At 44.4% G+C, this 23,241-nt stretch overlaps 1 protein-coding gene across 2 annotated transcripts in view; it reads left to right on the top strand.

Moving 5' to 3' along the window:
- The first annotated feature begins 2,527 nt into the window (after positions 1-2,527).
- AGO3 (argonaute RISC catalytic component 3) overlaps positions 2,528-23,241 on the top strand; it is a 33,821-nt gene continuing 13,107 nt past the window's right edge. The window contains exons 1-17 of one of the 2 annotated variants that reach the window (XM_050983363.1): positions 2,528-2,766; positions 9,333-9,504; positions 10,562-10,682; positions 11,227-11,435; positions 12,627-12,763; positions 14,832-14,966; positions 17,115-17,202; positions 17,319-17,466; positions 17,757-17,876; positions 18,361-18,483; positions 18,660-18,793; positions 19,206-19,390; positions 19,664-19,823; positions 20,453-20,543; positions 21,506-21,700; positions 22,025-22,159; positions 22,709-22,810. In XM_050983363.1, the coding sequence (XP_050839320.1) occupies positions 2,748-2,766; positions 9,333-9,504; positions 10,562-10,682; positions 11,227-11,435; positions 12,627-12,763; positions 14,832-14,966; positions 17,115-17,202; positions 17,319-17,466; positions 17,757-17,876; positions 18,361-18,483; positions 18,660-18,793; positions 19,206-19,390; positions 19,664-19,823; positions 20,453-20,543; positions 21,506-21,700; positions 22,025-22,159; positions 22,709-22,810 (2,274 nt within the window). In that variant the 5' untranslated portion in view covers positions 2,528-2,747. The remainder of the gene's footprint in view (positions 2,767-9,332; positions 9,505-10,561; positions 10,683-11,226; positions 11,436-12,626; positions 12,764-14,831; positions 14,967-17,114; positions 17,203-17,318; positions 17,467-17,756; positions 17,877-18,360; positions 18,484-18,659; positions 18,794-19,205; positions 19,391-19,663; positions 19,824-20,452; positions 20,544-21,505; positions 21,701-22,024; positions 22,160-22,708; positions 22,811-23,241) is intronic. The other variant, XM_050983364.1, reaches the window with a different exon arrangement.

Genomic DNA, 23,241 nt, shown 5'->3' with positions numbered 1-23,241 from the left:
TGTCGGGGTGACACTCCTGAGTCACATTGATGGGGAAGGGACATGCGCATCCCAGCCATTCCCTCGGGAAAGGCTGGGGGACAAACAGGGAAATGCTGACTGGAGCTGAATTGCATCAGACACTGCAGAGGATCCAGCAGAGGATCCCTCACTGTCCAGATCTCAGTTCAATGAGAGAAACACTTAAGCAAATACATGCTTAAAACTTCTGTGAATACAGTACAATTCCACGTTTTATTAAAATGTCTCCTGAGAACTGACTGATTTCGGGCTCCTGGGTTATTAGATAACAGAAATGTTCATCAAAATCTGCTGTTCCTCCAGCCTCACTGAGTGCTTCAGGGGCTCTTGGCTCTGAGGTGCTTTAAGGACAGATTTCAGACTCCTTTTGGATTGAGGTTAAACTTGATCCTCTGGGTTTCTGCACCGCCTCATCTTTTGCATTTCCCATCATGTTTTACATTTCCCAGCTTTGCAAATCTCCTAGTGTTCTCCGATGCCAGCAACCTATGGTTGTTTTAGGGTCCGGAACTGAAGGTTGTTTGCCATCCTCTGAGTTCCTTGTTGGAGTTCTTTGTTTTACCTTACAAAGATGCAGGGGCAGACCTTAAGCCAATTAATGATTTAGCAGTTGAGCTGTAACTAGGTTTTTGAATAATGCCAAGGAATTTTAAGGAAGTGCTTGCTAATGGCATGCAGGCACTTGTCAGTTAATTTACCTAACTGCAGCACCAGAAAGTTCTGTCCCGAGCTGGGCACCTGTGCAGGTCCTGTACACATCCAGCTGTTTTGTGGGTTTTATCACCTATTTTAAACAATTCCTACTACATAACAAAATCTATAGCAGTTTTAAAGGGGCTTTTTCTATGTAAGGTACAACAGCGAATCGTGCCTTGTGCAGCTGGGTCTGGAGTCCTGGAAAACAGGTCAGAAAACTGGTTTCAAGTGTTAGATTAGCATTTGAGCCCCAGCCCTGGTGCTGATTACAGTGCCCGAGCTGTGGGACCAGATGTGGTGGCCCTGAGGGATGTGTGTTTGCAGAGATGCCTCTCCCACGTATCTGCTTCATCCTGGAGATCACATTTCCCACTCCCCATTTCAGTTAAGGAAATATTCTAGTAGGTTACCTTTAATTTGCATGGGTTTAAAATCCTTACTGTGGCACTTACCTGAAAACTAAATTTATGCTTTTTAAAGACTAATTCAGCTGGGAATCTTCAGGATGGTTATTCTTAATAATGACCCTGACATTTGGATTATGGATCTTTAAGTTCTGTTAGCGCAAAATTCCAGTTTTCAGTACCTTCCCAGTTGTTTCCCAGGGGAAGAGCCCCTCTCACTACCAGAAAAAGTGACATTGTTTCTTCACAATGAATAGCAGGTTCAAACCCACTTGGAAAAGTCCCAATATACTGTTTCTACCAAAAAAAAAAACAAAACAAAAAACAAAAAAAACCAATCTTTTGAGAGCAGAGGAAATTAAGATGTCACTGCCTGACCCAGCACTGAGCCTGTTGCATCTGTCACATTCTAATCTCTTCCCTACATGCCATTTGCCCCTTTCACCCCTCTGCTTGTTTGGTGCCAGTTTGTGTAAAATATCCTTAACACAGCGGTACTGAACATTGCTAAAAAGTCTCAAAAAATGAGGACAGGGCAAGCACAAGCTCTGAATTTATGTTGATACAGTGAATCATCAAATCATGAATCATGGAATATCCTTAAACTGGAAGGGATCCACAGGGATCATCCAGCCCCATGCCTGGCCCTGCACAGACACTCCAGCAATCCCACCCTATGCGGACAGCGTTGTCCAAACGCTCCTGGAGCTCTGGCAGGGTCGGGGCCGTGGCCACCCCCCGGGGAGCCCGTTCAGGGCCCGAGCACCCTCTGGCTCCCGCAGCTGTCGCAGCCGGACTGGTCCCGCGTGTCCCGGGTCCCGCCGCCCGGAGCGGACACAGCGTGCGGGCCGTGCCGGCGGCTCCCGGCGCTCCCACCCGCCGTGCCTATGTCCCGTACCCGGGACCAGGGCGTGGGGCTTCTTTTGGCGGCTTTAGTGAGGATTAAGGAGAGACCTCATCTGAGTTCCTTGGGGACCGGGCTGGAAGCCCTCGAAGCCGCCGCACAGGCAGCTGCTGCGGCAGGGAGAAAACGCCGCAGATATAACGCGTTGTAATCAAACACCACAACACGCGGGGCCGGGAACAACTCCCCGGTGCTCCCGCTCTGACTCCCGCTGGGCTCATGTGTGTTTTCGCGGCGCTTTCGCCCGGCCACTCCCGCTCTGGGGCAGCCGCCGTTGCCTGCGGGCCCCCCCCGCCCCGCGCTAACCCGGCCCTGAGGGCCCCTCAGGCTCCCGCCGCCTTTCCCGCCTCCACCCCGCGCTGTTGCCGCGGCAACCGCGCCGACTCGCGCCCCGCCCGCTTCCGGCGCCGCTTCCCCTTCCCCCGGAAAGGCCAGGGCGCGCGCGGGGGCAGGGGAAGCGCGGGCGGGATTTCCGGCGTGCGGGGCGCGCGCGCGGCGGGGCGGGAGCGGCCGCGCGAGCCGGGGCTGCGGGGTGGCCACGCCACTTCCGCCTCCGCCGCCGCGTGAGGGGCCGGGAGCGCCGCGAGCGGCACCGGGAGCGCCGGGAATTCCGGGAACGGCACCGGGAGCGGCCCAGCCGGGAGCGCGGCGGAGGAACCGCCGCCTAGCGCAGCCCCGCGCCGGCCGCCGCAGCCCCGAGCGGCTGCGCCCCAGCTCCATGAATGGAAATTGGCAGCGCAGGTGAGCGAGGGCCCGGCGGGGCCTGGCGGGTTCGGGGAACGGGCCCCCTGCGCCATCCCCCCCAAGTCCCGGTGCCCGCCCCGGTGCCGCGGGGCAGCGGCCGGGCCGAGCTCATCCCGAGGGGGATCGGGCGGGAGGAGCCGAGCCCCGCGGGCAGAGCCCCGGTACCGGGCAGAGCCGGGGCCGAGCTGCTCCGTGCCCTCCTTGCCGTGCCAGGGGTGGAGGAGGAATTGTCGGTATTTCATAACCGGTGTGCCCGGCTTGCGTAACCCGCGCCGTGCCGGTGCCCGAGGGACGGACCCGCAGAGCCCGGCGGGACCGGGCAGCGCTCCCTCGAGCAGCTCCTGCTGGGCACACACCGGGTACTTGGTCCTTGTGTGTCAGCACGCTGAGTTTTGGGGCTGGTTCACAATAATCATCACGAGGTGGTTATTGCCCAGAGAAGCTGTGACTTCCCCATCCTTGGGCAGTGTCCAGGGCAAGGTTGGACAGGGCTTGGACCAACCTGGGCTAGGGGAAGGTGTCCCTGCCCATGGCAGGGGTGGAATGGGTTGGGTTTTAAGGTATTTTCCAACCCAAATCGTTCTGTGATGCTATGAAAATTTTCAGTTTTTGATGAAAAAGTGAAAAGTTTGATCCTTTTGCCGGGAAAGCATGTGCTCAGTATTTATCAACTTTGTGGTTTAAATGGATTTTGAGGAGAAGGAAGTTCTGATTCAGTTTTTCAAGATAAGTTATTCCAAATCTGGCAGAAAAGTGGAGGAGGGCTCAGGGTTGGGCAGTGTTTAATCAGCCATTCCCTGGCTCTGCCTCAGTGGAAAAGGGAATGTCCAAAGCCACCTGGAGTTCCATGCCTGTCACTTAATTAGTTGGTGAAAATACCAAATTGAGACTGAAGATGTCAACACAAAACGTGCCTTCCCATCTCCATATGGAGATCCTTTTCTAACATACTTGGAGATTTACGGACAATGATGCATTTGGCTGGAAAAACTCCCTACCTCAGCTGTTGCCTGGTTTGAGGTTGTGATGGGTTGAGAATGTTTTAAGGTGCAGGATTTTAACAATCTGGTGGAATTCATATGATGCTCTCTTACACGGTGTTAAATAAACTCTCATTATAGCCCTGGTGCAATTGTAGTCGTCTCCTGATAATCAGATTTGCAAGAGGAACCCACAAAAGCTTTGGTTTTCCTTTGGAGTGAATTTACCTGTTGTTAGGCTGCAATGTGTTGGATTTTAGCAAAGCTGCTGCCGAGTGTTCCTTGTGGGCTCAGGCAGTGTCCAGCACGATGGATGGTTCTTCTTATGCCTGCTCTGTGATGAGGGAAGTGTTAAGTGCAGTGTTCATGTTCCAAGTCTTGGGGTCTTGGAGCAGGAGGACACAAACCATCCTTGATGGAGCAAGTGAGGATTAAAGCTCTGTCATGAAAGAGAGAAAGACACTGAGATGTGCTTTGTTTTCTGTGCATGAAGGGAAAACATGGGATAAAATAAGCAGAAAGGGGAACAAAGATTGGGTGTGAGTATCCCTGCAGTAAAGTGTGGAAGTGTGTGCCAGGACATTTTGGGTGAAGCAGCTCTGTGGGTGATGATGTCCTGTTTGTGTGAGAGGCTTAGGTTAAGGAATCTGGGGAGTGTTTTGGCTCTCCTGGTCCATGGAATTGGAAAATTAGTGAAAGTAGGAGCTGGATGTGAAGGTTCAGATGTGGGTTATGGTGGAACCAAAGTGATAATAAGCAATAAAATGTTCAGTGGGGAAAGTGAAGTGAAGGAAAAGCTGCTCTCAGCACAGGTCAGGCATTGCACATTCTTCATTGAACATTCTTCCACCAGGAGAATGTTCAGTAAAATTCCAAAAGGCAGGGAGGTTCAACCAACAGGGGATGTTCCGTGGTGTAACCAAGTTGTGTCAGTGCCATTGTCTTCATTTCCATGTCCTACATTGTTCTTTCAAAGCTCACAGCTTTTTGTATTAAAAGTGTTAACTTGTGTTGGATTTGGTTTTTTAATTGCAGTTTTTAATGAGGCACTGCAGGCATCCATAATGTTCTGTTTATTTTCCATACAAACTTTGGGCAGAGAAAATCCTGAGAAGTGGCTTTTCTCTCTCTGATTCAGAGTAGTGATTTGGGAGACCCATTAAAAGTCCCGTTTTTGTGGGTGTGGTAGAGTAGGGAAGGGGTGATTCATAGTTGCTTTCAAAAGTTATTCTACTGTAAGATACAGTGGCAGATTTCCTCTGGAGTTGCTGTGGAAGTTGTTTGACTCACAGTATGAACCTTACAAATTGTTTCATCCTCAGAGCTTTGCTTCTTCAGGGGTGAAGGTGTCAAAGAGTATTTCTTGAGCCAATTTTTACCTTCCAGATTTTGGTCTGTGGAAATACCTTCCAGGGAAAACTCTTGCAGGGTTTGTGTGGGCTGGCACATTCTCTTCCCCCAGAGCAATTGGGTATTAACTTCACTATGTGCATATAAGCTGCATTTTTGGGCTTAAAGCATTTTTGTATTTAAATTTTTTTTTAATGGTTCAGAAGCATTGATTGTCTTAAATTCTCCCAAAACACTCCACTGTGTTTTCTGTAAGTCCATTAGGGCAGAATGAGTTACCACACCAGTATTTGCTTGTGCAGTTGGCAGTCACAGAGCACAGCATCAAAATGTTGGCTTTTGATGAGTTTGAACATGACTTAGTATCCGAAACCTTGGAAAAAACCAAACCCTAAATTGCAAGGAGGAATGTTTAGAAAACATGGATTGCATTACTCATAAATAATGTAATGCCACCCAGCAAGGCCGAGTGACAGAAATGAGGCAATTCATGATTTCTGGCAGACAGAGCTCCATCATTGAAACCAATGTTTGAATAAAATCTTCTCTATGTATTTTTTTAAATCCAGAATTAGGTTATTTTTTGTTAGTGATAAAATTTTCTTAGAGCTCCACAGGCTGGGCCTCTGAGTAGAGGCCAGGGGCCCTGTGAAAGGGAGTCTTTTATTTTTCCCCCTCTAGCTCTCTCCAGTGCAGCTCCAGCCTGAGGCTGGGATGGGTTCCACAAATCTGCCTCGTGTGCCTGAGCCAGAGTAAGTTGTATGTACCTGCTCAGGCCTTGATATTGTGTTTTGGGCTGTTCCAGCACCCATCCAGTTGGATTTAGAACTGTTGTATAAACAAAAATAAACCTACTAAGTTATCTCTGTTATTTGAGTTTGGCTTTATAATGCTGAAGCCACAGTGTGAAAGAGGATAATTTTTTCTGGAAGCTTGGTGGGAATGGCCCTTTCTGTAAGGAAATCTGCATTTCCTATTAGCATCCTGCTGGAGATCAGGGTTTTTCTTCATTCTGTAAAAACGCTGCATGTGCCAGAAGCTGCAGTTTTTCTTACAATGGTGTGTTGGAAGCATTTGCAGGTTTCTGAGCTCCTGCTCGTTGTGCTCAGGCTTTATTCCGACAGGGCTTCTCTGGTTGCTAGGTAGGTGCAGCCAGTGTTTGGATGCAGGCCAGGCTTGTCCGTGTGCTGGCTGGGCTGCCGAGGAATTGCTGTCCCTTTTGGCTGTGTTTAAGCTTGATTGGAACATCGATACTTCCATGGAAGAAAAGATTCTCACTCAGAGCTCGTTGGAGCCGTTAGAGGGACTTCCACCGTGCAGCTGGGGGGGCTTTATGATCCCTTCTAAGTCAGACAATTCCATGATCTTGAGACGTGCTCCCTTGCTGCATGAAAGCTTTCCAAGAATCTGTCTGAGACACCACTTTTAGTTCTTGTTTGTGTGTTCATTGTTTTCTGTTATAAATCAGTTGAGTTTTAGTGCTGGGAGCTTTGCTGAGCTGATTTTATGAATTGAGCTCTGCTCCAGCACGCTGAACAGACTTGGTGTGGGGGTTTTACTTGGATTTTTAAGAACATCCTAGGCATGTGAAGGGAGCCTACAAGAAAGATGGAGAGGGACTATTTACAAGGCCTGGAGTGACAGGGGGGGATGGCTTCCCACTGCCAGAGGGCAAGCTTAGATGGGATATTGGGAAAAAATTCTTCCCTGTGAGGGTGGAGAGGCCCTGGCACAGGGTGCCCAGAGGAGCTGTGACTGCCCCATCCTTGGAAGTGTCCAAGGCCAGGTTGGACAGGGCTTGGAGCAACCTGGGATAGTGGAAGGTGTCCCTGCCAAGGCATGGATGGGAATGAGATGTTCTTCAAGGTGCCTCCAACCAGAACCATTCCATGTTTCTATGGTATGTATGTACCTGGTGCTGTAATGGCAGAGTACTGGTTTCTTTAACACAAAAAGGTTTTTCCTCTCAAATTTGTGGGCAGCTGAGCAATGCAGAACTCTCTGGAAGCACTGAGGAGCTGCTCCATCCCCTGTGGAGGAGGCCTCACAGTGCTGCTGCTGCTTTGAGAAAGGTTTTTCAGCCTTGACCCACTTTGTTTTTGCAATGGTTAAAGGACTTGAAGGAAAGGATCTGCCACTCGGGCATCCTGTGCTCTGTAGAATAACAGTACTTTGAATATTTTTGGTTTGTGTGTCTATTTCCATGGGCTTGACACAGGACTTAGGCATGAGGTTGGGTGAGTCACCGATAGATCGGCGGCAGAACCATCTCCAGAGCATCGCTGGTTATTTGTGTTTTATTGTGCTTTGAGTCACAGCTTGGAGGCCACTGACACAAGACTTTCACAACAGAATCTGACAAGTCAGTGTCTCTTCAAAGCAGGGTCTTCTCAGTGGGTGCCCCTGTACTTGGGCAGTACTGGCATACTCATGTTTTTAAGTTCATTTGTCCAAGGAAGCATAGGATTCATACAATAATAGCAAAATAGCTGAATTTTTTAAAATTACACCTGAACAATGTGTAGACCTGCACTTCTGATTCATTTATTGGTCACTTAACTCCTGATTGCCAAAATCTGGGTTCTAACTTCTTTCAGGGTGAGGGGGACACACAAGGCTGACCAGACTAAAAGAACCTTTTTAATGTTATCTTTATTTCAGCAGTTTTGTTACTCTTTCCTACAGACGGGAACTAAATATAAACTGTGGTGTGTATGTCTTCAGAATATTAAAACAAACTGTTGTCTTGTTTATGCCACTCAAATGTTTAGTAGTAACTTTTTTGCTTATGCTTATATTCTGCAAATATAACTGGAGTAAATTCTAGGGCTGCTTTTACTCATGTGAGAGTATTAAAATGAAGGAAAAGTTGAAGAGAGCAGATGCTTGGAACAAGTTTTGCATAAGCAGAGTCTGTGAGCGAGTTTTAAATGATGCTTCTTGCTTTCTGTTTTGTTTTATCTTGTGGCTCCAAGCCAGCCCGACTCAGAATTTTTCAGTGGTTTTCGGGATAGAGCCAGACAAATGTTACAGAGGAACTTGGCTTTGATATTCACCTGTTCTCAGGACGTGATTTCCTTCAAGATAATACAGGGTTTTTTACAGAAATTATGGAGATAATCAAAAGGCAAATAAAAACCATTTTTCCCAGCACTTGACATTTTAACTTTGCTATGAAAACGAGTGGGTTGGAATCGCTGCCTGCGTCACCGAGTAGGAGGAGAGGGGAGAACTTTGCACTACCTCACTCAAATGCTCTGAAAATCAGGACATTTGTGCCACGAGTAACTTCTTAAAACTCGGGCAACCAAGCATTTGGGGTTTGTTGTTGTTTCTTAATTGGAAAGAGGTGCTTTAAAGTGGAAATACCAGTAGAAATTCTGGGAAATGAGCTATGTTTACTCCTGTATTTGGTTTGTAAGGCGTGAGTAATGCAAATCTTGAGTGGAGGGTTCTCACCTAAATGTTGCAAAGCAAATTAAGTAGATGAGAATGGAACAAATCTGGGCAGGTATTTTAGCTACTTTTCAAAATATCTCAGTGCAGATTTGGGTGTTTTTCTGAGCAGTTCTGGTTGTTCTACTTTAGCCTACAAGTAATCAAGAGTTTTACAATCCTGTCTTAATCTGAGTCTTTACTCTTCTGGCAAATTGGCTTTTTGGGGGCAGTTAGATGGGAGGTAATGGTCTTACTCTTCATCCATTTTCAGCCAGCAAAGTCCAAGAATAATCTGTCTTCTAAGACTAAGCTGATATTGGCACTGAAATGAAGAGTTTATCTCAAATCCTGTGCATCAGTCCAGAGCTACTTCTGTATTTTTGTACTCTGCAGCCACTTGGTTATTACCAGGGCGTTCAGAAAAGACTTGTAAAACTTTATGCATTATTTTTGGAGTTGTTTTTGTTTAAGGGTTTTTGGGTTTTGTTTTTTCTTTTCCTTTTTGTTTTGGATTTTTGGTTGGGTTTTTTTTTTAGGAAATCTCCTAAACAAAACCTCCTGATTTTATTCATGCTGATCACTGAAGCTCATGAGTAAGAGAACAGCCTAGATGTAGGTGGAGGATTAAGGATTAATAATGGGCAAGCATTTGTTTGGAATTCCATGCTGTTGGAGACAGCTGATTTCCTTTCCTCGATTGTGCTGGCTCTGATGCCCACCTGGTTATCCTGGGAGTTGGTTCAGGGGGTTGTCTGTTGTGGTTTTCTCCTTAACTATGGAATTTTTCCTTTGCAGGACCCGTGGGGGCACAGCCCCTGCTCATGGTGCCCAGACGTCCCGGCTATGGCACCATGGGCAAGCCCATTAAACTGCTGGCCAACTGCTTCCAAGTTGAAATCCCAAAGATTGATGTCTACCTCTATGAGGTGGATATCAAACCAGATAAGTGTCCTCGGAGGGTGAACAGGTGAGAAGATACATTTGTCTTGTGAATTATACCAATGAGAATGTTGAATAGCATCAGGAGCTGTGAAAGGGAGACTTTCTTTCCTTTTCCCCACCTCCCAGCTGGGAGGTGAAAGTGCTGCTGCTCATTCATCTTGAAGAGGAAGTCAATATTTATCATCATCCTGAAGTACTTTGGGTTAATATTGCCTGGCCAGGACGTGGTGCCTGGAGGCTTCTGCTGTGCAGGAAGGCTGGTTTGCATGTGCTGAAAGGAAAGAGTTTCTATTCTGTGCCACTGAAACACCAAGACCTCCCAAAGAATTCAGATCCCAAAGGCCTCTTACAGTTGGGGGTTTTCCAAAAGTCTACTGTGTGTGTTCCAAAAATTTTATCTACTGCTCACATCAAGAAGCATTTTTGTATAAGATGAAAATTTCATCATGGTTTTTCAAGTGTAATTTCAGTGCTTGTGTCAGGTTAATCTTTATTGCCATCAATTTATAATAAAGCAAGGGAGGCAAATCTATAATTGTGTGCAAATTGGATCAGTCTTTTACATGATTTTGTAGAAGCTCATGTTATTAAGGACTGAAAGCCAAGCCTTTTTTGTTGGGGCATCTCATGTTTATAACCAGTGCAGGCAGAATTCAAAACTCTCATCGAGGAACAGATAAACATTGCTGCAGACAGCACAATGAACTGGGAGAGCTTCCATGTGAGGGTTTGTGCTGTTTTTTCCCAGCATCACTTTGTGGGTTTTTTCCAAGGTAACAGTGTTCTTGTTTTCCATCATAAAGATGATACAGAGGCCTTGGTTATTTCTAGGAGTTTCTGAAATTATTTCAGTACCAATATTCCCCAGTATCTGAGCATTTGCATTGATTCTGATTTTATTCTGTAGTGTTTATTTATTTAGTTAAAGTATGTGAAGCACATTTTGGAACAGCAGTGGGTGTTTATAATTCACTCAAGTATTGTTTATTGCAACAACTTCAGCAAAACACCTGGGAGTGGGAGCCAGCTTGGGTCTGATCCTTCTTCAGAAACATCTTCAGTGTAAATATGCCCTTTTCCAGGGACGTGGTGGACTCTATGGTGCAGCATTTTAAAGTGACAATATTTGGGGACCGTAGACCAGTTTATGATGGGAAAAGAAGCCTCTATACAGCCAATCCACTTCCTGTGGCCACTACTGGGGTAAGATAACTGGGAACATGTTATACTAATAGCAGGTCCATAGGAAAGGAAAAAAACCCAACTTTAAATATTGCTGATTTCAGAAAAGCTGGATGTATCTTACAGTATCTGTACTGAAACTGAATCCTTCTGATATATTTCCTGCACATTCCAGTGTGTGTAAATGTTCATGTAATAGTTGCATTCTGAACTTCCTGTGTAATTTAGGAGCTGCTTTCTACAGCAAAATCTGTTAAAACATTTCATTTCACAGACTGTAACACATGATCTTATGATGAATTGAAAAAACAAGCCAGAGTTTTTCTAGAATGTCTTGGTTTATGATTTGGGGTGACAAAAAGTTATCCTATCCTCTTCTGCTTGGTCAGGGCCCAGTTTTCTTCACTTTGTGCATTTGATAATGTTCTTTCATCAAATGTGCTGTGTCTTCAATATTTGAGTTTTTGAGTCTCTGGCCCAGTTGTGGGAAGGAGTGGAATCTCAAGGCTACCAGACTCCAGATTAAAAAGCTGCTTTTTATTTCTTTCATTTCTCCCCTGCCCAGGTGGATTTGGATGTGACACTACCTGGAGAAGGTGGAAAAGATCGTCCCTTCAAAGTGTCAATAAAGTTTGTTTCTCGGGTGAGCTGGCACTTGCTGCATGAAGTTTTGACAGGAAGAACCTTGCCTGAGCCTCTGGAACTAGACAAACCTATCAGCACTAACCCTGTTCATGCTGTCGATGTGGTGCTACGACACCTCCCCTCCATGAAGTAGGTTCACTGTCTTCCTGCAGTCTGTCTTTACCTGAAGTATCCCCACTGGGAGACCTTCATCCCCATTTCTTCACAGCTGAAAAGAGAAACTGTTCATTCCCCTCTGCAGCACAGCTGGTGAGCTGAACAGGGAGTGTATAGTCAGTCCTGTACAAGTGTTTCTGTAGGCAAAGCAGGTGATGTGTGTGTTGGAGAAGATCAAGAAACATCAGGCATTTATAACAGGCCTTCATAGGAATGCTGAGAGGTTCCAGCAAGCTGCAGCAGTGCTGTCCTGGTTCTGCTCAGCTTGAGCCAAGTGAAGGCAGTGCCTGTGAAAAGCAGTCTCTTTAATCCATTGGTACACTGTCACCAGTGCATGCTTCTCATGTCTGAAATACATGCTGGGACCAGGACCTGTCCTAAGAGTCTCATATTTGTTACTTTATCTCAGGACCCTGAAATTTAGAGAAGGCTAATTTTGCTTCATTTGGTCAATGAAAGTTACTTTTGAAGTTTGTTGGCTTTAGGCAGCACAGTGGCTTCGCTCTGAGCAGATTTCTGATGGGTTTCACTGATAGCTCTGATAGGTTTCACTGCGTGCAGCTGACAACCAACAAAAGTGCCCTGTGGTTTTGTGGAATCCAGTGTTCCTCCGCTTCCCCAGATCTGAAGATGTTAGCCTCTGTACTAATGCCTGTGCATTACAAAACAGGAGGTGTGGAGGCTCAGGAGCAGCTGTTTTTTACCTGTGAGAGAAACATCATTTCATCTAGCTCTTTGTTTCCCCCATAGTTTTTGCTTCTCTCAATGTATCTTGTATTCAAAAGTTCCCTAGGAATTACGATAAATGGTATTTAAGGGTCAGGCCAGTATAGACAAGGCTGTTGTACAGAATCTACTGTGGTGGAGATTCCACTTTCTTGAAGCAGAAGATCAGGAAGGGTAAGTTAACTTAGTTCTTGATTTGTTGTAGAAACTGAAAGTGGTTTGTGCATTGCTAAAAGTAGTAAATGTTTTTGTCTAAATTTAAAAGCACTGCAATAGGAACAGAAGCATTCAGGGTATTTTGTTTATACTTGCTTCTTGGCACAGATTGCTGGTGCACAAAATGCCAAAAAATAATAATGCTGTGTGTTATAATCTTTGTTACATAAATTTGATGTTTGGAAAACAAGAACATAAATGTGTGGCCACCTGTCTCACCAGGTACACCCCTGTGGGCCGCTCCTTCTTCTCAGCCCCAGAAGGCTATGACCACCCCCTGGGAGGGGGCAGGGAGGTCTGGTTTGGGTTCCATCAGTCTGTCCGACCTGCCATGTGGAAAATGATGCTCAACATTGATGGTAAGTGGAGATTCAGGGCTGAGATTCAGACCAGACATGTATGGCAAAGGTTACCTAGAAATTCAGTCTGTTTTCCTTACCATTTGTCATCATGTCAGCGTTTGAGCAGAAATTTAGCTGCCATGTAAAAACCAATATCCCTACATAAGAAGGAATTGCACAGGGCTTGTTTTCCTAATTAATTTCAGTATTGGTGCATCCCCAGTGACAGAGGCAGGTTGCCTGCACACTGTGTCTCTGTGCAGCTGTACACAGTGAGTGGTGCTCAGTACTTCCAAGAAAACTCTGTAAAACATACCCCAAACACTTCTCTGAATAGGGCTGATTGGAATAGGCTTTCTTATGCAAAAGGATAAGCTCTGCAGCACTGTATTGAGTCCCAGATGAATGGATGTGAGATCAACTGGTGCCTGTGTCAGACTCCCTCTCCTGTGAGCACTCAACTCTATTTAGTTGTTAAACCCTCATTGAAAAGTGTCAGTGGTGGAGATGCAGGTGCTGCCTGAGGTTTTCTCTGATTTGCATTCAGTTCTCACTGTCTTTGAAATGCTTTATAAACCCAAGGTAACTTGTCTTGCTCTACATTAAGCACTCCAAGTCAGGTTGTGCTTGGAGCATAGTAAAATACTGCAGATGTTGAGCTGTCTTGCTGAAAATTTGCAAGTCCATGTGTTCTGGTTTACGTAAATTGTGGGTGATTCTCGTGTGACTGAAGTCACAGAGTTTTTTCTTGTAAAACTGCCTTTCTAACAGCAGCTGTGGTTTAAAAAATGAATGTAAAAATCTCAACCTGTCCCAAAAAGAACCAGTGCTGGTATGTGCAAGGTACTGTGAGAACTGCAGTTCAGGTAGGAGAAGAGGATGAATTTACACCAACTGGTACTTTGTGAGGCAAGTTTTTCTTACCAGCATTAGCAAGTGTAGTAGTAACTCTTGGAGTAGAAGTTTTTCAGTCCTTCCTGTGAATGGGAAATTTGAAGCCCTTTGTAAGTGGTGATTCACAGAGCTGTTGTTCTGTTTCCTCATCTGAGGCTGTGAAATCACCTTCAAAGCCCATCACTGGAGTATTTTCAGTTGTTTAGTTGAATGAGGTTCTCCATGAAAGTGTTGCTGTTGGAGGCAGCCCACACACTGCCAGGGTGGGGAGAGTGAGGATTTGGGGTCACTCAGAAATCTGGAGCAGTCTCAGGCATCTGGAGGTGTTGGTTGATGCTTCATGTGAGGCTGGTAGGCTGCTCAAGTGACACATGTCTGAAGAATGCTGGGTTGTATGAGCACAGATGTGTGGCAGGTTTGGTACATGAGATCTGGAAAACTGATAAATGCTGGTTGAGTATTTCTTTTATGTTGTTGACATTTAAAGTTTTAAACGTGTGGAACAGTTTGTGTCTGATCTCTGTCTAGTCCCACCTCGCCTTTTCTGCCAAAGGTGTTGTTTCAGTTGCTTATAACTTTGTCAAGAGGGTAATTTATGATTTATAATAAGTCAGCTGTCCTGCTTAAAACCAGTATATTGTCCCTTAAAGTGGTTGTGTCATTAGCATGTGGGGAGGGGAAGAGATTGGAGTAGATCAAGGGTTCCACTCCCCCTACACCAACACAATTTGTGCATAGTCAAAATAGTGCTCATATCTACACCAGATATTGTTTCAGTAATTGAGCAGATTGTGTAACTGACAAAATTATATTGCCTGTTGAATTATGTTAGCTTTTAATATTCAAAAGTCTGTGGTAGAGAGATATTAATCCTGTCTCTGCAGCTTCATACAGAGGTAAAAGAGAATGTCCTCTCTGGGGTGTTGCAGCTTTCTAGAAATAAATATTCTCTGGGGGAAAAACCCTTTCAAACCCCTGAAATTCCAGGTAGTAGCAGGATGACTGTACTGGAGAGAGATGTGTCACTGTAAACTTTCTGCTGGCTTTGTGATATTTTACTCTTGCAGAACTCGCTATTCTGTTTCTAAATGTGCCTGAGATTTATGTGGAATTCTAAGAAATATTGATGTATGAACTGCTTCACAATACCTTGACTAGGGTTTTTTTACACTTCATATTTTGCTCTTTGTAGTTTCTGCCACTGCCTTCTACAAAGCACAACCCGTAATTCAGTTCATGTGTGAAGTCCTTGACATTCATAATATTGATGAACAGCCAAGACCTCTGACTGATTCTCATCGGGTAAAATTCACCAAAGAGATAAAGGGTGAGTAGAATTGGGTTGGTTTTGTCCCAGGTAACACAATAAAGTTAATTCTAAGTGTATTGTTTTAGCTGGAAGCCTGTTTAATGTGGATCAGAGGGGCCTGGAACTGCCAAGAGAATTGTAGTATCCATGTGTGTAGCTCTAATCCTGAGACAAACAATGCAGCTCTGCAGAAATTGGAGCTGAAAAACATTCCCAGTGGCTTAGAGGGAAGGAGGGAGCAGGTTGTTCATTGCCTGGGCAGAGGTAAGTGGCTGCTGCCAACCTCTCCTAATCCAGGGTCCCTGAGGCCACCTGGCATTGTGTGTGGGCTCCTGTTGTTTCAGTGCTGTGGCAAAGTGAACATTGATTTCAGGGCTAACATTGATTCTTTGAAAGAATGTTGTTATAGTGAATTCTAATAACTGATTGCCTTGTGGGAAAATAAGTACCACTTGCAGCTGAAGGCCAAATTCCATTCCAAAGGAATTGCATAAGCTGCTGGTTTGAGTGGTTTCACTCCATATATGCTACTTGGGTTTGTATTTTCCCATATCTTTCCTTCCAGTGTAATTTGCAGAGAGAAAAGCCTTGGAAGAGCTCAGCTCTTAAACACTTGATGCAATATTAGACTCTACTGAAATACTGGGCAGCCAAAAAGTAAATTTGAACTGGAGTCATAAAGGGATGTGCTCACAGAAGAGTCATGACTGCAAAAACACAGGATTTATTTTGTACTAGTCCTTACATGCCCCCTTTTACATCTGCCTGTCTGCCTTAATTCTGTAGGGCAGGTAACTGGAGGTTGAGAAACTGCCTCTGCTTGATCTCAGGCACCTCAGAGGCTCTGTTACCATAGTCAGAAAATATTGAAAGTTATCCCTTTGCTCTCAGACTCATCTTTGCTGCTGTTGGGTCTGAGAGCTCCAGCCAGGACGTGACTATGTACTGCAAAACAAGCCCTGCATTAGAGCTGTTTGTGTGTGAGCAGCACTGGGGAAGGGCACTGCCTTGGTAGTGTCACAGCAGAGTAATGACAGAGCAGGGAATGGTTTCCAGATATCTCTGTGTTCGTCAGCCCTTGTCTGTGGTCACAGTGCCCCATGGTTTCCTTTCTCTATTTTCTCTTAATGCCGTGTCAGGGCAGTGGTGGTTTATTTTTACTGTGCCATCCTCTGAGTAATACTGATGTTCTTGATGCAATTAGTGTTGTCAGGGAGCAAGGAGGTACAGTCAGTGCTTCTTTGTGATGTCTTTGTCCCCAGTAAACTAAACACAGTCTGGAGTCTGGTACCTGGGGACTTGATTTTGGGTGGTGTTCAGGCAGTGGTCCACAATCCACACAAACCTCAACAGTTAACCATCCAGTTGCCCTCTCAAAGGCCTGTAGTACTAGACTTCACTAAAATTAGACTTTACTACTGGAGGTGAATCCTTTGAGTACCCAGGCTTAGTTTTTAGCTGCTTTCTGTCCTGTGGAGCTGGGGAAGGACAGCAGCATGTGGATGCTGTGCAGCCCTCGTGTGATAAGCTCAGTGCTCTGAGCAGATGTTGAGGCTGTTCTGTGTGAACAGCACAGTGTGTGCACAGTCACAGCAACAGCCCCCAGAGCCTCCTGGAGCTGCCACTGTCATGATTATCGTGGGCAGAGATAAGTCTGGAGAGGCTCTGGTGTGTAGGCTGGGTGCTTTGAGACGAGATTCTCAAAATGCAAAGTTAAACTTGGTCAGTAAAATTAAAGAAAATTACAGGATGAATGTGGACACAAAGCTGTGGGGAAGATGCTAAAGTAGAAAGCTGTTTTTGTCCTTCTAATTTCAATTACAGTGGAACTGATAGTTTGGAGAGATGTACAAGATTGAGAATGAGAACAGAGGATATGGTGAAAACTGCTGTCCATGTTCAGTCAATGCTTTTTAAATGAAATTCAGAAGACATTGAAGATTAAGTATTTTACGTCATGATTTATTTGTGAGGATAATCATCAGGATTAGTCAGAACTCAAATTATGAGTTTTAATGAAAGTAAAAATGTTTGGTAAATAATAATTTCTTTGTGCTATTTGATGCTGATTCCAAAGCTGTTATGTTCTATCATTAAAAACCTTGTGTCTCTTGTGTACATATTTGTGTAGTTATGGCATCAGGTTTTTTTGATGCTTTTGTGCAGGTCTAAAGGTGGAAGTGACTCACTGTGGGACAATGAGAAGGAAGTACCGTGTCTGTAACGTAACGAGACGGCCTGCAAGTCATCAAACGTAAGAGCATGAAATGTGTGATAGTTTCACACTGAGTAACAGGACCTGATACTTCATTCATTTTGGGATGATGTTAGATGACAAATAATATTTTACTGAAATGTCTGTCTTTTCAGCTTTCCTTTACAGCTAGAAAATGGCCAGACTGTGGAGAGGACAGTAGCACAGTATTTCAGAGAGAAATACAACCTCCAGCTGAAATACCCTCACCTTCCTTGTCTGCAAGTGGGACAGGAACAAAAACACACCTACCTGCCTTTAGAAGTAAGAGCATTACTCTGATAGATCAGCTGGATTTGGGTGTGTTCTGTCAGTTTACAAAACATTAAGAATTATGCTCTTTGCAATACAAGTGTGTTTATGAGTTTACACTCTTAAATTTCACTAAACACTGTCTGCATCCTACAGTGCTTTGAAGTGTAGAAATACGAGAAAGAATGAGCAGTTGTTCAAACGTGTTGGGGTTTATAGTGGCAGCACAGTGTCACGTGTGTGCAGTGTGGTGTGATCTGAGTGCTTCTGGTGTGGATTATTGCTTCTGATTTCCCCTGCAGGTGTGTAACATCGTGGCTGGCCAGAGGTGCATCAAGAAGCTGACAGACAATCAGACATCAACCATGATAAAAGCTACAGCCAGGTCTGCACCAGACAGGCAGGAGGAGATCAGCAGATTGGTGAGTGCCCCAATCCCAGCTTCATGGGACACTGCTCAGAGTGTCACTGGGCTGGATTACATCCATGCAAAACTTCCTAGTCTTTTCATTCCTCCTTGTCCTTTAACTTAACAGATTTTAACTACTTTTTTAAATAGGATTTATTTAAAATAGCATGCAATGATAGCATGAGTCCATAGTACAGGCTCTTGCATTATCATCTCTACAATTAATTTACTGTGAGGAAATGCTCAAAAAAATGCTTTTGAATTAACAAACTGAAAATGAGCACTTGAATAATGAAGGGAACAGAAACCACCTCATCCATTAGATCTCATGGCAGTAATTGTTTTCATTGGGGATGGATTGATAGTATTGAGCAGTCACATCTGAGCCTTTTTCAATGAAATTGTTGGAAGAACACATCTGCAATGTTCCTGTTAGCCTGTGGTTTGTTATATGGATTATAATCAGATATTTCTGTAACATGTAAAATCTCTCCTAGGTGAGAAGTGCAAATTATGATGCAGATCCATTTGTCCAAGAGTTCCAGTTCAAAGTGAGGGATGAGATGGCCCATGTGACAGGACGTGTGCTCCCAGCCCCGATGCTGCAGTACGGAGGACGGGTGAGGCTTTGGCTTTTCCTCTGCTTTCCATTTTGAGGAGTGATTTCCTGTGCACCTTGACTCTGCAGGGATCAGACTTTGAATAATAAACTCTTCTTTTTTTATCCTGAAACTGCAAATAGCACCAGCTGCTTCTTTTTTAGTCACTTAGGTGTCTGTTGCTTTTGTTTTCCCAGAATCGAACTGTGGCAACCCCAAGCCATGGCGTATGGGACATGAGAGGGAAACAGTTCCACACTGGGGTGGAGATCAAGATGTGGGCCATAGCTTGCTTTGCAACACAGAGACAGTGCAGAGAAGAAATTCTGAAGTAAGGCATGTTGTGGTTCAGGCTTTGGACTGTTCTCTTAATGGAGTGAAACGTGAATGTAGGATTGCAATGAGCATTTTACCTGGGTTTAATGTTAGATGTTAAGGTGGGAATCTGGGCTGGTTTGCTTACAATCAAAACACTGTACTGGGTAAACTGTGGGGTGTTTGTCTTGTAATATCACTGTATATAGCCCTTTCTGACACCTTGAACAAAGTACTGTCTAGACTATTTTTTAGCCCATTCTGGTCTGTGGTATTTCACAGCTGTACATCCTTCACATAACAAACATTTTTAAACGCTGCTTTAAAAGCTATTTGGAATCATCCTCCTTTTAAGATTCCGTCCCTTTGTGCTTTGCTTATTGTGTACTGTTGCTACTGCAAAAATCCAAAAATCTCCTCATCTGCAGGGGTTTCACAGACCAGCTGCGCAAGATCTCCAAGGACGCCGGGATGCCGATCCAGGGCCAGCCCTGCTTCTGCAAGTACGCCCAGGGTGCAGACAGTGTGGAGCCCATGTTCCGACACCTCAAGAACACCTATTCAGGGCTTCAGCTCATCATTGTCATCCTGCCAGGGAAGACGCCTGTGTATGGTAAGGACACACCTCTGTCTTTACCTGTTCAGTCAGGTATCATTCGGAGAAATCTGCTGCCCAGCATATGTTAAAAATTACTCAGAATCATCCTTTAGGTATTAGACACCACTGTTTTCTGTCTGAAGATAAATTGGAAGCAGGTCTTAGTATGCAGATAAGTTAGGAGTTACTGCACAGTATGTACACTAGAATTATTGTGACTTATCTAAGATCAAAATGCAGCAATAACCTCAAATTGACTCAAGTTGTCTCCTTGTGTTTGCTTCCCAGCGGAGGTGAAGCGCGTGGGAGACACGCTGTTGGGAATGGCCACACAGTGTGTTCAGGTCAAGAACGTCATTAAAACATCTCCACAGACCCTCTCAAATCTGTGCCTGAAGATTAATGTTAAACTAGGAGGAATCAACAACATCCTTGTACCTCATCAACGGTAAGACTCTTTTCTTGTAACACATGTGGTTACGTTTGCTACTTAGCACCCAAAATTTAAATGTGGCCAAGTTTTAAATAAAAATAGTCTTTTGTTAATAGTATGGGGTATTTGAAGTAGAATTAAATTCCTTCCAGCACAGGCTCAGGGTGGTGGTTGGCCTGTGCAGTAGGTCTTCAGCCAAGGTTCTTGTCAAATGTTTGATCAGTATCAAAGTTGAAATGAGGAACAGTTGTGTGAGGAAAAATATTTTAAAGGCAGTATAAGACCATCCTGCTGCTCAAGTGCTGCAGAACAGTATAATGTGTATGCTGGTGCTATAGTTCAGTGGGGCTCAGGGAGCCCCCAGACTCACATGGGGCCTCTAAAGCCCCTGGCTGTGCTACTCTGCTGGAGCCCTGGGCTGCTCCCCACCAGAGTCATGCCCCAGTTCTGGCAGTGTGTTTGCAGTGTGTTTTGGCTCTGCTGGGGAGGGTTCCAAGTTCACCTCTTGTGCACAAAGATCCTATTTTTGAGCCTTGGCCCGGGTACCTGATAAGGCTGAGACAGAAACAACCCCCACAGTGAACGATGACCTTGTGGCAGCTCTTCAGCTATGAGTGTGACTTAGCACTTTTTTCTTTTTGAAGACCTTCTGTGTTCCAGCAGCCAGTGATCTTTTTGGGAGCTGATGTCACTCACCCTCCAGCTGGAGATGGAAAGAAGCCTTCCATTGCTGCTGTAAGTTGTATTAAATTTACATGGTGTTTTTTCATTGTGGGTAAATGTTAGAATAGTAAGTGCAACTCATGGACTATATCTGTATCAAATATCTCTCAAGGCTTATGCCAGTTCCTTGTACACATTCCCAATGATATTAAAGATCATGTATTTAAAAGAAAAAAACTGCCTTATACTTCAGAGTGGTTCCTTAGCTCTTTAATTTTTAAGTCAAGGTATAACGGCATTGTTAAATAATATATTTCTGCAGAAATATTCTCAAGGAAATAACACAGCTTGGTGACATTAGCTATGGGAATAAATCACACAGGGCTCCATTTTCTTCATGGTGGAAAAAGCCCATTCTGTATTCACATAAATAGCTGGCTTGCCTTAGAGGAAATGACAGGTCAGCCAGAGCAGGGCCTGATTTTATGAGGCCTTTCTTGATTATTTTTCTTCCTTACTGCAACAGTTAGATAGTAACTTTTTTTTTTTTTTTTTTTTTAAGGAGAAAAGCATCATTAAAGGCCTGTTTTGGCAGAAATGTTTTTTGATATTTCTTACCTTTTGTGTTGGTACAGTCCAGGAACTCAAGGTGGTGATTGGAGGCTTGGCCTCTCCTACTTCGTCCCCTTGGTATTTTAGTTGTCATTGATTGCAGGAAACTGCATCTGTGTTTAAAGTAACTAAGGGAAGCTGAGGTTTTTCTCAGTGTTAAAGGTGAGAAAACGTCACAGAAAAACGTCTGTCTGGATTACAAAAATATGCCTTAGTGAGAAGCGAAATTCTACAGGTGAATTTCAGGATGCTTGGGGACAAAAGGTGTTAAACCTGTACCAAGTGCAAGTTCCTGTTGAAAGTGTTACTGTGGTTGTTGTTTAGCACAAACACCTTGTACTTGCCACTCTTGGCTTTTTTGTTTTTAATTATTATGGCATAGATTTGAGCTTGAAGCCTCCCCTGCTGCACTCTCCCCACAGGTTGTAGGCAGCATGGATGCTCACCCCAGCCGGTACTGTGCCACGGTAAGGGTCCAGAGGCCCCGGCAGGAGATCATCCAGGACCTGGCCTCCATGGTCAGGGAGCTGCTCATCCAGTTCTACAAATCAACACGGTTCAAGCCCACCCGGATCATCTTCTACAGGGACGGGGTCTCTGAGGGACAGTTCCGACAGGTTGGTTCAGTTGTGGGTTTCTGGAAAGATTCTCTTATTCTGTAGTGGCTGCAGGTCTTGTTTTGTACTGTTTGAGTTGCTTACATTTACACCAAATAATTGAGGAGAGAATTTCTTAATCTTGTTGGGTAAGAAGAGCTGCAGTTGTTTTCCTGTCTGGGAAGGGGAAGTCTTCAAATTTGGGAAATCACATATCTCTAAGTACTTTCTGAGATTACCAGCTGTGTGCCAAAGTTGTACTTGTTAACTACTCTGAGTTGGTAGGTGTTGTGTGTAGAATACAGTGGAAAGAAAACCTAAACCCCTCTGTTCTTGTGCTTGTAGGTTTTGTATTATGAACTGCTGGCCATTAGAGAAGCCTGCATCAGTTTGGAGAAGGATTACCAGCCTGGCATAACCTACATTGTGGTGCAGAAGAGACATCATACGCGGCTGTTCTGTGCTGACAGAACAGAAAGGGTAATCACTGCCCTCTGAGGAGCCTTTTGGGAAAGCTTCCTGAGGAGCTTTTAGGCTGCTGGAGAAAATATTAGCGTGGGCTTCTGTCCATCTGGTTGAATGTGCATGCAGGGAAGTGTTGATTTGATAAAATGAGGCCCCAAATTGAAAATCATTGACCTTAAGTCTGTTAAAAACCCCCACATCATCACATTGGAGCTAAAATCCGTGTGACTACTCAGGACCAATCTCCAGCAGTAATAGAAGAAAGTACAAAATGGTGGAACCTTTTTTCTGAGTTAATCAACCCTAACTGAAGCTGACAATTCTAAATACAAATGTCTGTGCAGCTCCTCAGTCTGAGCTGGAAAGTTCTGATGTGCTGGAAGTGCTGGAGAGCCATCCAGTGTCCTTGTCAAACCTCCAAGGCTGATGTAGTGGCACATTCCAAACAGTTCTGTGGCACTTGATGTGCTGAAACCTTGCCAGTGGTGAATAGAAACTTGTATTTTTCATTACAGTTGAGCTGTATAAACAGCTGAGGCTGCACTTACCAAACCTCTTCTCTAGGTTGGACGAAGTGGCAATATTCCAGCTGGGACAACTGTAGATACAGACATTACACACCCCTACGAGTTTGATTTTTACCTCTGTAGCCATGCTGGAATACAGGTATGGATAATTTGTGTAAGTAAATAAAATGTGAATTTAGAACAAATTGTTTTTCTTCTTTTTGTGACACCTGTTTACAAACAGTTACATAGCAGGGAAATGTTCTTTTAGCCTGATTTTATCTGAGATAAAACATTGTGAGACTTAGAGGATGATTTGCTTAACAGGTGGTCTCTGCTGCACATTTAAATTTGCACTGATGGTAAGTGGTGCTTTTTAAAGCTTGTTTTTAAGAGGTCACTTTATTTTGTAACATTATAATTTCTGAAAAAATATTTCAACTTGTATTAGGCTATTGCTTAAAATGTAAAAAAAAAAAATTATTCTTTAAATTTTTATCATGTCAGTCTGACCACATTATCATCAGTTTTGTTTAGGTTGGCTGGGCATGACTTCTTTTCCAATTTTGAATAATTTCAATGAGTTTTTTT

This window comes from Serinus canaria, chromosome 23 (assembly GCF_022539315.1).
Source record: "Serinus canaria isolate serCan28SL12 chromosome 23, serCan2020, whole genome shotgun sequence".
Classification (NCBI taxonomy): domain Eukaryota; kingdom Metazoa; phylum Chordata; class Aves; order Passeriformes; family Fringillidae; genus Serinus; species Serinus canaria.
This window is presented reverse-complemented; position numbering and strand designations above follow the sequence as displayed.